At 35.0% G+C, this 16,779-nt stretch overlaps 1 protein-coding gene across 3 annotated transcripts in view; it reads left to right on the forward strand.

Moving 5' to 3' along the window:
- The window catches only part of CCPG1 (cell cycle progression 1), a 39,502-nt gene that overhangs the window by 14,627 nt on the left and 8,096 nt on the right, over positions 1-16,779 (forward strand). For 2 of the 3 annotated variants that reach the window (XM_060097310.1, XM_060097311.1), the window contains exons 2-8: positions 1,404-1,472; positions 4,506-4,623; positions 6,569-6,645; positions 7,620-7,824; positions 9,618-9,713; positions 11,516-11,767; positions 16,404-16,525. In XM_060097310.1, the coding sequence (XP_059953293.1) occupies positions 1,413-1,472; positions 4,506-4,623; positions 6,569-6,645; positions 7,620-7,824; positions 9,618-9,713; positions 11,516-11,767; positions 16,404-16,525 (930 nt within the window). In that variant the 5' untranslated portion in view covers positions 1,404-1,412. The remainder of the gene's footprint in view (positions 1-1,403; positions 1,473-4,505; positions 4,624-6,568; positions 6,646-7,619; positions 7,825-9,617; positions 9,714-11,515; positions 11,768-16,403; positions 16,526-16,779) is intronic. The other variant, XM_060097312.1, reaches the window with a different exon arrangement.

Here is a 16,779-nt window from a genome sequence, read left to right on the forward strand (position 1 = left end):
ATTGTTATAAAATAATTCAAATACAAATAGTAACATCAAAGTTTTTAACTCATGAAAACTGGTTCAATGAGAAATTGGGCTTTATGTAGTCAGTTTAATAAGGAATGTTGAAATAAATATCCTATAGGGAGGGTATTTAGGCCTAGCCTTTGGGATAGTATTCTCTACTGGACAGAAAAAGTACATTTCACTGTAATGGTTTTTTTTTTTTTTTTTTTAATACAAATTTACCTTTAAATTTAGAAACTGCCTGGGCCCTAATTAGTTGTAAATGGGAAATCAAACAATCAAATGACCTCAGGTGAATTTATTGTAAAAATGTTCTGTCTCGAGTGACATTAAAAGTTACACAGTTGTCTTTATGTCTTATTTTAGATTTTGAATAATTTGTCTGAAAACATGCTTATTTTATACTATCAGTGACCAGCCACCTCTCTATATCTTCTCTTTTTAAAATATTAATTTATGAGAGTTTCCAGAATCACTAATGGACGGTCCACATCTATACTTTTTGCCGTTTTCATTTGTGCACTGGTTACATATTAAATTGTCTGCAATAGAGTTCTGTTAGAACACTAACCATCAACTTGGATATAATGGGTTCTCAGTATATGTGCAGTAATAGAAGCATTTATAAGACATATGTATAGAACAAAGTCAGCAAGATACCATTTACTTTAATGAGCGTAATTTTGAAGTTTAAATAGGAGTTTCAGATAGAAAGGGTAGAACAAACCAGGTAGAGTGACCAATGTGTGCTAGTTTAGGACTTGAGTCTATCTAGGTTATTGCCAATGGCCACAAGTTTCTAACCAACTTCTGGTCTTTTTCTTCCCCTGTTTTAATGGAACTGAAGTGGTTATTTTCCTAAAAACCATTTGATCACATTCCTTCCCTGCTTGAAAATATTAATTGCTTCATGTTGACAACAGTAGATTTCATTTTGGTGGGCCTTGGAACTCTTCTCTTTCCCCCACTTGGTTTCTTCAGCCATGATTTTCACACCATACTGTTCATTGAAAACATAGGCTTTTACTCTGGCTGACTGTTCCCCATTTGTCATTCCCTCAACAGTTGACTTCCTCAGAGTCAGATTGTTCTCATTTACCTTTGTTTCTGCCTGGCCAAATCCTACATTTTCTTTCAGATCCAGCTTGCCTCTTCATTCCACAGTAAGACCGTCTAGACTGTTTTGGCTCAGGAGGATCTCCTTGTCATAAAGTTTGGTTGTATTTGTTCATATAGATAATGCAAGCATATCCTATCTGGTAAATCTATGGGTGGGTTGTCTCAGTTTCACCTAGAAGGCAGTAAGCCACTTTTTATACTTGGGTCATATATAGTACTTCCTGTAGAATTAAAAAAAATGTGTCCCACATATCAATATGTTTTTGTATTTGTAGACCTGAAAAATGTCTGAAAATTCCAGTGACAGTGATTCATCTTGTGGCTGGACTGTCATCAATCATGAGGTATGCTACTTAATACTTTTTATAAGGCAGTTTGTAATATTACAGTGTTAACAGTGATGTAAACTGGGTTCTTTGAAGGCCATTAGTTTTTTACCTTTAAGCATAAGGTTCCATTGTCTATAGCTTTTCCCACCTACATTTCACTTCACTGCTGAAAACTCTTCACGAGCCGGCATGTTATTGGACATTGCTTTTCTCAGCTTTTAGACATTTGGCAGATATTTACTGAGGGCTTATTATTGGTCAGGTCCTGTGCTTTACTTATGTTCTCATAATTTTAAACAACCCTCTGTGGTACAGATTGTTTTCATTCTCATTTCATAGTTGAGAAGACCAAAGCTTATGGAGATTCAGTAATTTGGCCAAGATTATGTAACTAGAAAACATCAGAGCCTGCGTTTAAACAGACCAAGGAGCATGGAGAACATGTGTTCCACCCATGTTATGTTACGTTACATTATATTATCATTTCAGAACTTGATGGAAAAAGGACTATGGCTAGAACTCTTAAAAATGAATTTGACTATAGAAATATGTTACATAACTAGTACATAATAAACAGTAATTTATTTTCTCACACTGGTAATATGTTAATTACAGAAAAAATCATAAAATAGTGACGTATAGAAGCAAAAAGATAAAAACTATACCTATTTAAAGTGTTAATGGATTTATCTATAATTTTCCTGTTTATTTTTAGACTCAAGCCTCACTTATTTTCCTTCATCAATAAAAATTTTAAATGGTATCTTTTACAATTCCTTTGATAATTTAATATTTAGACAATTGGTTAGTCATGACTTCTAGAAAACAACATTAACCAAAGTTTCTGCAAGAAAGTTTTAAAGTTTATTAGCAGCTGTACCAGTTGAAATTAATGTGGTTTCTTTCTTCTTTTTTTTTAATAAGTGACTTTTCTATTTTTAACCTGTTTTCTCCAAAGCTTAGATCAACTCTCATAGTAACAATTTCTCCTTCGAGGATAATTAACAGTATAGAAGTAAGGCAGCTGTGGGAGTCTGTAGTGTGAAGCAAGAGAGCAAACTTTTCTGGCATTTAGCCAAGTGTGTCATTTGGGCGTTCTGTATTAGAGGTACCTTGTCACAGAGTTGATCATATTTGTACCTTTATCCTTCTTCCTTCCATATCTTGTTATCAGGTTCTACTATTTTTTGCTAATGTCTCTTACATGTATTTCCTTTTCCTTTACCATTGCTACCATTCTGATTTAGGCCAGATCTGGTCTCCCCAGTGACTCACAATTCAACCCAAACCTTGTGTCTGTTACTACCAGTCTCCTGCCACTTTAGGCAATCCCAAAGTCTTATACTCAGAATTCTCTTTAGGACTCAAACCCACTGCTTTAATGACGTCTCTTGGTTTTTGCTGTTGTGAGTTATGTATATCAGGAGAACTCAGACCTTTTAATTTCATGGATTACTAAATTATAGGAAAATTGAGTGAGGGGCCTGGAGAGAGACAGAGTCATTAGTGGATAACTTATTTTGCTAATTAAGATGAGAAAAAAACCCTGTTAAGATCCACTTTTATTAAAGAAAAGACAGTCTGACATCAAAGTAAGAAGGAAAACCTTGGAAGAATAAAAGAACAGTCTGAAATTTTATAAAGAAAGTTTACTCCATTAATCTAATAGGTTAATTTTAATCCTTGCCCTTAAACCTTTTTAGTCATATATTGCAATAATAAGTAGCTATTTGCTCATGGCTGTTTCTCTGAATATGTTGCAATAATAAGTAGCTATTTGCTTGTGGCTGTTTCTCTGAATAGGCTATAAATCTGAATTTTAGATTTCAGTTTTTCATATCCTGTGACACTAGCAAAATGCTTTGCCTAGAGTAGTTCCATAAGTGTTGAGTAGAAGCAAATTAACAGAAATAGCTAAATTTAGAAACTTATCCTCTGGAATTCAGATTTATTGCTTGGGCTTATAGCATAGTTAGAGTGTTTAACTTTTAGACTGACTTATTTTATTGTTTTTAAGATTTTTAAAAATTTTATTTATTTATTTATTTATTTATTTATTTATTTTTTTGCGATACGCGGGCCTCTCACTGTTGTGGCCTCTCCCATTGCGGAGCACAGGCTCCGGACGCGCAGGCTCAACGGCCATGGCTCACGGGCCCAGCCACTCTGCGGCATGTGGGATCCTCCCGGACCAGGGCACGAACCCGCGTCCCCTGCTTTGGCAGGCGGACTCTCAACCACTGCGCCACCAGGGAAGCCCTAAAATTTATTTATTTTTGACTGCGTTGTGTCTTTCGTTGCTGTGAGCGGGGGCTACTCTTCATTGTGGTGCACTGCTTCTCATTGTGGTGGCTTCTCTTGTTGCAGAGCATGGGCTCTAGGCATGCGGTCTTCAGTAGTTTTGGCGTATGGGCTTAGTTGCTCCACGGTATGTTGGATCTTTCCGGACCAGGGCTCGAACCCGTGTCCCCTGCATTGGCAGGTGGATTCTTAACCACTGTGCCACCAGGGAAGTCCCAGGACTGACTTCTTTTAGAATCTAAACCTATGGCTCCCGTGCTGTAGGTTTTATGGACTAAATTGAACAAAAGGAATAGATACTGGACTTCCCTGGTGGCGCAGTGGTTAAGAATCCGCCTGCCAATGCAGGGGACACGGGTTTGATTCCTGGTCCGGGAAGACCCACATGCCGTGGAGCAACTAAGCCCGTGCATCACAACTACTGAGCCTGTGTGCCACAACTACTGAAGCCTGTGCCCCTAGAACCCATGCTCTGCAACAAGAGAAGCTGCCGCAATGAGAAGCCCATGCGCTGCAATGAAGAGTAGCCCCAGCTCACCACAACTAGAGAAAGCCCACGTGCAGCAACGAGACCCAACGCGACCAAAAATTAAAAAAATTTTAAATTAAAAAAAAAAAAGGAATAGATACTGTTCCCCTTGGAGTATAGCAGCATCTGGGACTTTTAAAAATGGAAGCATCTACATGTAGTCACATCTAGCTTTGGGCAGCTGATAGACAAATAACTGATTAACACTTTTTATCTAGGGGTCTGATATAGAGATGGTGAATTCGGAACATGCAGCCAATGACAGCTGTGAGCTCCCCCCAGAATGTTCATCTTTATCACAAGAGGAGCTACAAGTATTGCAGTTAGAGCAGGGAGGTAAGTTTAAAGAAGTCTGATTTTTCTTTTTTTTTTTTTAATAGGATATGTGAGCAACATTATGAATCTTGCCTTCTTTCTAGGTGGGCAGCCTTTCTGGCTAGTCTAAATCATCAAGTCATACTGAAAGACTAGAATTTTCGTGTGAATTAGGTGGGCAGCTCTGAAGAACTCAGTGGCACCAAATTACCCAGGGGGTTTGTTTGTTTGTAGCTATAATACATAGTGGGGCCTCCATATGACTCTTTGATACTGCTAGTGTAAACAGTGACTAAATATTATTAACCTTGATTAAGACTAGTGATATACAAAATTACTTATTCACACAAAGGGTTTACTAAACTCTTCTCCAGTTACCACACTTCAGAGTACCTTTGGTTATAGGTGGTAAATGGCATTTAACTACTGTATTGCATTGATGTTATATATTCTTCTGTGGGATTTGATGCCCATATTAATTATGTAGAGGATTAAGAAACCGAAATAATTAATACATCTTCATATTTAAAAATTACTTCTTAAATTTTCTTTTAAAAATTGCATTAAAATGTAAACAGAACATTTCTCCGTCAGGAGAATAAAGTGCATGTGTCAAGGCCAGAAATATAAAAGATTATACCTGTTAATCTTGTTTTCAGCTTATGTGTTGATTGCTGTTCTCATTTGAACAGTGATTCTCATCTTTCATGGGTCAGAGATCTCTTTGAGAATCTGAAAGCTGTGGATGGTCTCTCCCAAGAAATGCATATATTTAGATATGTAAAAAAAAATTTCCATACTTCCTCAGGCGTCCTTGGACCCAGGTCCACCTTCGTTGCGGAGTCTTATCTCCAAATTAATATTCTGTTACGGAGCTATATAACACACACTAGTGATGTTTGGGTTTTTTTCCTTTTGTTATTTTGGAGGGGTTAAATTACATGAGAAATACACATTTATGATAGAAAAACAAATGAAGAGCAAAAAAATTCAAAGCCATCTATAATTCTTTTTATCTGGAGGTAATATTATACCAACAATGCATAAAACCTGATGCTTATTGTATACTGTTTTAATATTTTTAGCTTCTATTAACATTTCATAACCTTTTTCATTAAAAATATGACATTATAAACTCTAATTTGTACATTGTTTTTTGAGAGTTTCTTGTAAAATATATCTGCATCTGCTATGGTGACATTATCTTGTTTTTCTGTGTTCTTTTGAGGCCTTGTTTTTTGTAGTCTATTTTTTATTGTAAAGATTTGTAATTTGAAGCCATAGTTTTGATTCTTGTGTTACTAGGCATTGACAGTCATTAGAATAGTGGTACGTTTAAGAATTATGAATAAACTAAGAATTCAGGAAACGTGCTGTCAATTATCTGAGAATCATTTTTCCATATTAACAGGTTTTTACAAACACCTTGGCTTAAGTACTTTGGAATTGTAACGTAGAGATTGTTTATTTAGGGATTATGGTTTTTAGTAGAATTTTTTTTTTTTTTTTTTATGGTACGCGGGCCTCTCACTGTTGTGGCCTCTCCCGTTGCGGAGCACAGGCTCTGGACACACAGGCTCCGGACGCACAGGCTCAGTGGCCATGGCTCACGGGCCCAGCCGCTCTGCGGCACGTGGGATCTTCCCGGACCGGGGCACGAACCCGTGTCCCCTGCATCGGCAGGCGGACTCTCAACCACTGCACCACCAGGGAAGCCCGGTTTTTAGTAGATTTTTAAATGAGTTCAGTTCAGTACCTAAAATTATCCCCTGACAATTTCAAATAGTTATATTTGAAATACAGAGATCTTTTTAGTAACAATAGAGTGACTGTTGTAATTACATGTGGCATTTCATTAAATCCACTTTAAAAATTAGGAATAGATTTTATCTGCCTATATTATAATATATGCAGACAAAAAAAAAGTCGATGAAGTGTAATTAAATTGATCTTTGCTTTATGTCAGAGAGCAGCCAGAATGACACAGTGTTAATGGGAGGAACTACTTATCCAGCTTTGGAGGAAATGAAGTCAGCACTTGAGGTAACCTTGTGTTTTACTATGTGGATATATGATAAACAGTATTTATTAGAGAATACTAATTAAAGCTTCCATTTCTATTTGTGCGTTCTGTTCCTGTTTGAATTATAAATATCTTTTGTTGAAAAATTTGGGATTCTGCAGGTTGGTCAGTTTTAAGATTAAAGTTAGCTTCCATATAACTCCTAATTAAGTGAGCTATCTTTTAATTTAGAAAAGTGATTTCTTGGTAATGTGTTAAAGATCTGTTCATTTCACCTCTAATATTTTCTTTGGAAATATGTTGCTTTCTTGAATTATATTGAGAAATTAAGGGTTCATATCTAAAATGAAGGTTAGTTTTAAAATTTGAGAACAAACTTTGTCCTCTGGCATTTTACTTGACTTCCAGATAAAACTAGATAGCTGGATGATCTTTACATTACATAGCTTTTGAAGTTAATAAGGAAAATTTAATCAGTCTTTTATGGGCTCCCTGACAACAGAGTTATGCCCAAATAAACCCGTAGAACTGGTGAGAAACAAATCCTCTCCTTTTTGTGGACATTGGGTTGGAAAGGTGGGTTTGTTTCTCAGCTTCTGCAGCCCACGAATGAATGGTAGACAGCAGTCTGATTTAATTCTGAAAGAATTAGAGTTGCCAACAGTTTTGATGGTATTTTCAGACTGAAAGATAAGCCTACTATTTGTTTTTGTTTTTGTTTTGGGGCTGTGCCACATGGCTTGTGAGATCCTAGTTCCCTGACCAGGGATTGAACCTGAGCCCCTGGCAGTGAAAGTGCAGAGTCCTAACCACTGGACCAGCAGGGAATTCCTTAGGATGAACCTACTATTGTGTAATCCTTTCCTGTTGGGCAGGACTTATTTTAAACCCAATCACCATACTACTTAAGTACCATTATATACTTTGAACTGCCTAGAAAATATAAGGCCCATAAATAATTGTTGAATTTGTCTCTAAAATTATGATTCTTCAGGGAGAGGAAGAAAAGTTACCTGATGACAATCTCTATTTTGGAACTGTCAGTGATGATTCTGATATTGTTACACTTGAGCCACCTAAGTTAGAAGAAACTGGGAATCAAGAAGAAGCAATAATTGTTAAAGAAGCACAGAGTCCAGAAGACTTTAACATGGGCTCTTCCTCTAGCAGCCAATATACATTTTGTCAGCCAGAAACTGGTAAGAACTACATAACGGATACGCTGATAGGAGACTTAGGACTCTTGTGAACACATTTTATATAATGGCTTGTTTTCTGACCCTGAATTTCAAGTTTTGAATATGTTTGGGTAAAACTCACGAAAATTTTTTGTAAAATCTACTGTTATATCTAGTGTTTTCCTAGACCTAGGGCCTAGAGCACAGTAGTCCAATAAATACCATCTTTTATCATTGAAAGAAGAGAAAAAATAGCTTCAAGGAGATTTGTTAATCTCTCAAACACTCCAAAATGCATTTGACAGTTTTTAGGTCTTTAGGAGTGGGAGATTGAGCCATTATACTTAAAAAAGGAGGACAATGTTAATAAGATTTGTAGTTACAGTGGTACAAATTTTATATTATAGAAATAGTGAAAGAAACTTTTTATTGAAGCCTTCCAGATCTATTTAATTATTAGTCAGTCAACAAACATTTATTGTGTGCTACCATGTGCCAAACAGGGTTTAAGGAACTGGCAAAACAGCAGCATCCTGAAGCCCCTGAACTTTGGATCTTTCACTTTAGATTGAGTTATGAAAATGTACCTATTGTAAGTCACATTTTTAATGCAGTGAATGCCTGTTGTTCAGACAGAATCATTTGGAGGTAAAATGTGAGTTACTGAGCTAATTCCCCATACAATTCTTTGGCTCAGTTTTAGGGACATATATAACATCTTTCAGGGTAATATAAATATTTAGACACAAAGTTACAGAAAATCTAAGAAAGAAATCTATAATTAACCCACGGTATTTAACCCCCAATTATAATTTAGGGTGAATTATGTGAGAGATACCTGGAACATTGCTAGTGATAATAAGAGTTTCCTAATTTGATGCAAAAACAGAAACGTGTAGTATTTATTTCAGATCATTTTCTTAGATTTTACCATTCTTTGTTTAATTTGCCAGAATCAGACAGTGGAGTTTTTCTTATTCTAATTTAAGCTAATAAAATTCAAGTAGATGTTAAACCTGAAGCTGGTTTAATTTAAAAATATTTGTGGGCCAGAATGTGTAGTCAGATTGAAGCCAGGAGCATTGCAGAAGAGTCCAAGCAGACATTTAAGAAATGATGCCACACACTGTTGATTTTTTTTCCAGGAACTTCAGTACTTCAGAGCACATTAATCTAGTTTTTAATTTCCTTTCTGAACTTGGACTTCTTGGGAATTTTACAGATTCAGTTAAGCAGAGTATTTTTTTAGGTGTATTTTAATCCATTGCTGTCCCTCCCAAGGGAATTAATTATTTCAATAAAGAAAATGTTAAAAAATAATCAAAAATGATTTTGGACTATGTTGAAAATATACATCAATTATCAAGAGTTTTTGTTCTCTTCCCTTAGCCCGTATTTTTCTTGGTTGGTTAATTTCCTGCTACCTGTTTCTTATACATATTTTTTTCCTTTCCTTTTCTTCTCCATCTTTATAGGATTTCAACTTCATTTTTTTCTTTTTATAAATTAGATTCTATGGCAATAATCTTTTTGTTGATTTAAGAACATTTCCTACTCCCTCCATATGATCCTCTCTCCCCTAAGGAACCAGAATTGGTAGCTGTAGAAAAGTTTGTATTGTGTGTATATATATATATATATATATATATATATATTTTGTATATATGTTTTTTAAAAAGGCATGATTATTAGATTTTGATGGAGCACAAGTGATAATGTTAAGTGATAATTAAAACAAGTGTTTTTCAATTCTCTTTTTCCCTTTTATTTATAATAAAGCTTTATACATCTTTTTTCCTGTTTATTCACAAAAGAAAGGTGGTGGGAGAAGCTGTGGAAGATTCCTGAATGCATAAGGGGATGGGATGATCAGCTGAAACACCATGTTCCTAGCCAACTCGCTTTCCAAGGTGGTGTGACTAAATCTGATCAGCTTTTCTAGAGCTGAGTGTGCCTAGTCACATTTACAATTTACTTAGTGCTTTGAAGATATCTGTTGTAATCTGTGATACTCTGAACAGGTGTTCAAAATTGATCTTGTAATAAAGCTGGCTAAGCTTATTGCATGCCTTTGCATTGCTTGCATCTTGGACTGTGTGCCAAATTACGCTTTAAAAGAAGTTTAAAAATCAAAATATTTCAGCTATCATACGTATGGGTTAAAAAAGATGGAAGCATGAGATAAGGATGAGAATTTGTTCATGTGGGTTAGGCTGGTTTGTTTACTTAGACTGTATAATGAAGGCAATAAGTTAATGTGGAATTGAAAATTTAAGAAATTTTGACAAATGGTTTGTTTTTATATTTACCCATCTTAATAATGTCAGAAAGTCTGACTTAAGTACTCCAACCATGATCATGAATGCCTTTGTACTATGTAATGCTTTGTTTAAGTCTTCCTTTCTTTCTCTTTTTCCAAGAAATGTAACCTCACAGCTGAGGCGACGACATCTTGGAAAAACTAATGATCAAGAATAACCAGATAAACATGATGGGCATAAGGGTTATGACCAAAAGATCTCTCAGTAGCATCTATTATCACTAAATATTAGGAATATTCATTCATTCAGTAGTGCCTTCTGTCTTTGTGTTTGTTGTTGTAAGTGTGAAAGTTATGAATTCTCTATGATACATCTTTTAGAAGTATTGTCTAACCTAAGTCACCAGCTTTGCTGTGGCATGGATACCCTGTCTTCTGAAGAACTGTTCTGCTTTTTCGAAGCATGAATGTTTGTTGTTTTGGAGCTCTTTGTACCAAATTCATGTTCACATTTTATCCTTACTTTTAGAGCTTTTTTTTTTTTCTTCTCTCTGGCCTATGGAAATTATTACTGAGTCATCTAATCTTCTGTGTCAGCATATAGTTTATTGATATGTGGAACAATGTTAAGAAATTACACACTTGAAAAAGCTGAAGATGGTTTTTTCCAATGAATATGCTTCTAGTCCTTGAGATTTCTTGTGGAATTTTTTTTCCAATTTGTTGTTCTTTATTATTCTTTTCATAAAGGAGCAGCACAAGACTAGTCCTTAATATCGGAGATAGCTGTTGTGTCACTTCCTCATGCTGACATATTTACTAGAGGGTAAAATTAATAACCTTCTAGTAAGAGTGGCAGTCGAAGGGAAGGGCTCATCTGACTTCTGGAAACCTGTGTTAAACTATAGTGCTTTGAACCTTGATTTTAGGCTCATAGGATGGAAACAAAACTAGGGACTAGTACACTCAAGGAAACTTTTGGTAGTTGTTGTCTTTTTTAAGTCTCAGGAACTGCTTATATACTTCCCTCTGTTCCTTAAACAGTTGAGCTTAAATTACCTCTATTTGAAATTAAATGAAGAGATAGAGGGTTTTTTTTTCCCTTCTAGAAATAGCATTTGTCTGTGGCTCTAATAGCAGTGAAATTTAATAGGCTATGAGAATGATTGTTCTAATGGTGTAAACTATAAGGGAAGTTAAAAAAAAACAACCAACCAAAACCAGACCCTCAAAGGCACAGATTATAGTTAACAGTTTCTTATGTATCACAGTTGAAATCTTTGGCTTTATGTTGATAAACTTGAAAACTTGAGTTTTTGTTTCTATTGTGTTGTTTTTGTTCTTGGCTGTTGTATGTAAAAAGGCATGTAGGGATGGCATTCTGAATCATATTTACTGGGAAGGCTTTTCTAAAATATTTAATATTTATCTACATTTTTCTTTTTAAAATAGTATTTTCATCTCAGCCTAGCGATGACGAATCAAGTAGTGATGAAACCAGTCATCAGCCCAGTCCGGCCTTTAGACGACGCCGTGCTAGGAAGAAGACTGTTTCTAGTTCAGAATCTGAAGAAAGATTACTTGCTGAACAAGAAACTGAACCTTCTAAGGAGCCGTGTAAACGTCAGTTCAATAGTGGTCTCAATAAATGTGTTATACTTGCTTTGGTGATTGCAATCAGCATGGGATTTGGACATTTCTACGGTAAGTATTTGAAAATTTGTTATATGTAAACTGGTGGTGAAGAGTGAGGAATTCTGGGATCTGTTTTCAGTGTCTTCCTTAAAATATATGACCTTGGAAAGCTTGTACGTGTTTGAGCCTTGGTTTGCTCATGTGGAAACTAGGGATAGTGTTGCTTCACAAAGCTGTTTGTTTGCACTGAAATGAGGTAGTATTTAAGAAATGTAAGGATTGCTCATATAATATTTATTTAAAGAAAATATTGGAAGATTAAAAATCTGAAATGCTTACGAGGCAAATCATTTTAATTTAGAATCACAGTTAAACTAGCTTTAACTGTGACTTTATTAGATTATTTAAATTCCACTTAAATAGTTACATATGAAATGTCACAATAATAGGTGCTCATTATTTCTACTTTTAGGTTTCATGAAAGCATTATATTTTGTGAACGTTGTTGTTACTTCCATGATTCACATGACTTAAGAATTCATTTGTTTTATACTTTGCTCACTATTATCCTGTTAGTGTTTATTTACATTGATTAATAATTTTCTTAATGCAAAGCCTTTAAAAGTATCCTGAGTGGAAAGGGGAAGGAATTCCATGTGGTGTTATTTTTCTTTTGGGAGCCTAACCATTGAATCTTATTTAAGGTATATATTTGTACAAAGATAAGACTGAGAACTGAACATTCATTATTTTTGCTTTATTAGAATTTTGAAAAAGACACTTTAAACAAATGTCTTAGATCTTGTCAACTTCACAAATTTCAGTTTGCCTTGTATTAACTACTTTTAGGATTTTTGCCTACATAATCCACAGTTTAGCTTTCTGAGTAAATCTGGTTTTGCTAGTTCCTTCCAACAATGTGTTCTTAAGATTGAAGAATTATATGTTCCCTTTGTTGATTTGTGGAAAAGATATATTATTCAATATAGTGTAATGTTAGAAGAAACTTAGTGAAGACAATCCTTGTTTAAAGTCAGAGTCAGTAAAATGTGTTTCTTCTTATATTTAACTTTATATTAATAAAAATAAGTATTTAGACTCCTGGTGGAGAGAGAGACTGCTTGAATTTAATACTGGGATCTTGTAATTTGTATCCTCCCTTGAAGTTTGTTGTAATGAGATTTGACTTGAAATATATACTTTACTTGTTTATTTATTATCTAGCTGGAGCAAATATATGAATATGTTTTTTTGAGCATGGTTTTTTCCCCTTGCAGGTAACCGTGGAGGTAACAAAGGAGAAGGTCTACTTTAATCTTCTTTTCTTACTAAAAAAAAAAATTGGACAGTGATTTAATGTTAATCCACATTGCATTAAACCCTACAAATTGCATGACCTTTAAGTATTTTGTAGAAAGATCAATTTAGGAGTGCTTTCAAAGTTGAGAAATTATTGCCCTGTTATTTAAGAATTTTGGTTACTTGTAAAATTTACTTTATTAATTATATTTAATAAATATTTTCCTATAGTATTTCAAATCAGCTTTTCAGAATAGGAACAACCTTCATAATAATAGGTCCATATAATAATATGATTGGCTCAGGGAACATAAAAACTTAACCTGAATGATAGCTTTTCAAGGTTACTTTTTTTTTTTTTTTTTTTTTTTTGCGGTATGCGGGCCTCTCACCGTTGTGGCCTCCCCCGTTGCGGAGCACAGGCTCCGGACACGCAGGCTCAGCGGCCATGGCTCACGGGCCCAGCCGCTCCGCGGCATATGGGATCCTCCCAGACCGGGGCACGAACCCGTATCCCCTGCATCGGCAGGCGGACTCTCAACCACTTGCGCCACCAGGGAGGCCCTCAAGGTTACTTTTAAAGGACATCACATTTTTTTTTTCTTAATTGTGGCACCGATCTCAATACTTTAAGAGCCCTTTTGAGTTGATTTTAGAGCCAGCTTGAATTTCCCAGGCACTGTGAAGTCAGTCATTGCACTCCATAATCAGTCATTTGCTTTATAATCATTTAACAAGAACTACTAAGTTAATCACTCAGAACATTCACCAACCTTGGTGATATAAATTTGGAGTGTCAGATCTATCTTGGAAGGAAGAGAGAACTAGGACTGAGGATAGTAAAAGAATGTACTATAGGTATTTGGCACTGCTTCAGGTCCTGAAAGTGCTTACAAAATTTTTTTTTTTTAAATCTTGATGAAGCACCTTATTCTTTCTTTTACCTGTAGACTATCCATATTCCAAATCAACAGCAGAGTTCAGTTGATTTGGTTTTCTCATGGAGTTGCTTTAAGTATAGGCTGTCCTGCTTTTCAGCAGACATTTCAGTATAACAATATAACTAGGTGCTAAGTTATGAAGCACAGACAAGAATCATAGCTCAAACTATGACACTGAGTCACCCTAGAGATGGTAGGATTTAAGTTGGGTCTGGACTTAGACTATGTGCAAGGAAAGTAGAACATTCTAGCAGTGGAGAACCTGATAATCTGAAAGTAAACTTGCTAGGTTTGGGAGCACTGAAAAGACTGGTAGGATTATAGCAGAATAGATATTTAGAGATAGTGGAAAATAGGTTGGAATATGTGGGATGCTATTATATTGTAAAACATATTAGAATCCGAATAGGAGAGTTTGATTTATAGAGTGAACTGAGAGCAGTAATTTTAGAGGAAAAGTGCAGGAAGATAAACAGTGTGGGAAAAATTAGAACAGTTAACTAGAAGGTTTTGTAATTCAGGTATTCAGTGATCAGGACCTTGACAGTTCTCGTGATGGTGGGGATGGAGAGAAGGTTGGTGAAATTAGGGACACTGAAGTAACAATGGAAAACAGAACTTTGAGCCTGGATGCTTGAGATATTGGTGGTTTACTTTTTAAATTCCAAGAAATGTGTTAGCTGCTTTACTTTTGGCGTTGAGGGAGTTAGAGGGGAAGAGTTTGCTAGATGAGAGATTTAATAGATGGTGAGCACAGTTCGGTTTGTTTTTACCCAACTTTATTTTAGAATAAATTAGGGCAGGTGCTGAAGTTCAGCTTTTTGTTGTTTTTTTTTTAAATGAAGACACCCCCAGAATTGTGCCTAGCAGGCAGCTGGATATATTGGCTGCAAGCTGTGGTGAGATTGAGACTCTTTATCTGTAGAAGAGAAGTCTTAGAGCAGTGGTAGCAAAAACTGACAGTGTGTTAATGTGATTAAGGTAGGCCGGTTTGTGGATATAACCAGAAGGCCTTACACCCTGGGTTGTAACACTTCATAGTTAGGCAGCTGAAGATGTAGAGGGGAAAAAAAAAACCTAATTGTTTGTGAGATTGATTGATAAAGGGCACATTGATAGTCATCAAACATACGCTATGTAATGGTACTGCAAACTCAGATCTCAACACATTAGTTTTAAGTTATTTTCCAGTGGCCAAAGGAGTTCATTCTGTTAGCAGTTTGAAAAAAAGAAGTTTTCATTTGCCTTGGGAACTATAGATAAATTTATTTTGGTATTTCAAAAAATCTGAGATTCTTTTGAGTAATATTGAAACAAATTTGCCGTGCAAATTTGTGATTTTTTTTTTGAGAAATGAATTCTAACAGAATATCATAGCTGTTAACTGGTAACAGTTGTCTGTAATTTGGCAGAAGTTTTCTCTTTAGTGGTTTTCAAGATGTACTAAAGAAATAAGTTAATTTTTCAGAAATCAATTAACTATTAATTATTATATTCTTTTTCTTTATTCAAACAGAAAGTCATAAAAATTATAATCACCCTCATCAGTTCACTCAGTCCCATATTATATTCTTTCATTACAAAATTCTGTGATGTCTTTTACATAATGGTATGCCACTCAGTAGATGTAATATTATGGTTGTCAAATGCATTTTGCCTTCTTTTTGATTTAGTGTTGTTTTTTTTCTCATGCATGAAGCATGTAGCAGCATGTGAACAGCATGTCTTGGCAAATTAACATTTTGATTTTTAGGGTGAAAGTATAGAGCATCCTGGTTGATTTACGATTTCTTTATTACTGGGATAGGGAAGGTGATACTCCAGTACAGACCTAACTAATTCAGAGTTCTTAAAATATCTGGCTTTGAGAATGGTTGGTAATCATAGTTAGCCAATTATTTTTCTTGCTATTCTTTTTGGGCTTGTGCTATATCATTTAGGCAAAATACAGTGAGAAAAAATAGACATCTTCATTTTTCCTTAGTTACTTATAACCTGTGAATAGACTCCATGGTTTGTTCCTTTCTCTGTTGAAGTGGAGAATGCAACACTTTATGTACCTCAGCCCTTAAAAACAGCAGTAAGACAAACATTACATAAATTTTTTTGTTTGGTCAGGTAATGTGGTCTGGCTTGTTTTAATCAAAAGGATAGTGAACTGCTTAAATATACCTGGTATATGCTAAATAAAGTAAAAAATATATTAACCTACTTGGCCTGATTTATAAATTAACATCCATATACGACCATTTGATGAATGACACTGTAAGATTTTACTTACTCCTTCTTTGTTTATATAATCACAATTTTTATAGAACTGTGAAATGCTGATATTTTGAAGAAAATGATCCTGTCTGGATTAAGCAGTTAAATATATGCAAAGTAAATGTTTTATTGTATGTTTAAAAATATTGGTAATCATGACATTTATGTTATATATCCCTAATAAAAATTTTTATTTTTAGGCACAATTCAGATTCAGAAGCGTCAACAGTTAGTCAGAAAGATACATGAAGATGAATTGAATGATATGAAGGATTATCTTTCCCAGTGTCAACAGGAACAAGGGTCATTTATGGATTATAAGGTATGTACTAGAAATAAAATTTTTAAATTGTGTTAGCCAATAATTATGGTATTCAGATACAACTACAGTGCAGATTAGTAAATCAGTAATAATATTGGTAATTATTGATTGAGTACTTAATGTGTCCTGGGCACTGTTGTACCTCACATACAGTATTTCTCTTATTTCTCACCACATCCCAGTGAATTAAGCAAGTGTTAATTTCATTTTATAGATGGGAAAGAGGCTCAAAAAAGTAACTTTCCCAAGTCTAG

This window comes from Mesoplodon densirostris, chromosome 4 (genome assembly GCF_025265405.1).
Source record: "Mesoplodon densirostris isolate mMesDen1 chromosome 4, mMesDen1 primary haplotype, whole genome shotgun sequence".
In the NCBI taxonomy this organism is placed as follows: domain Eukaryota; kingdom Metazoa; phylum Chordata; class Mammalia; order Artiodactyla; family Ziphiidae; genus Mesoplodon; species Mesoplodon densirostris.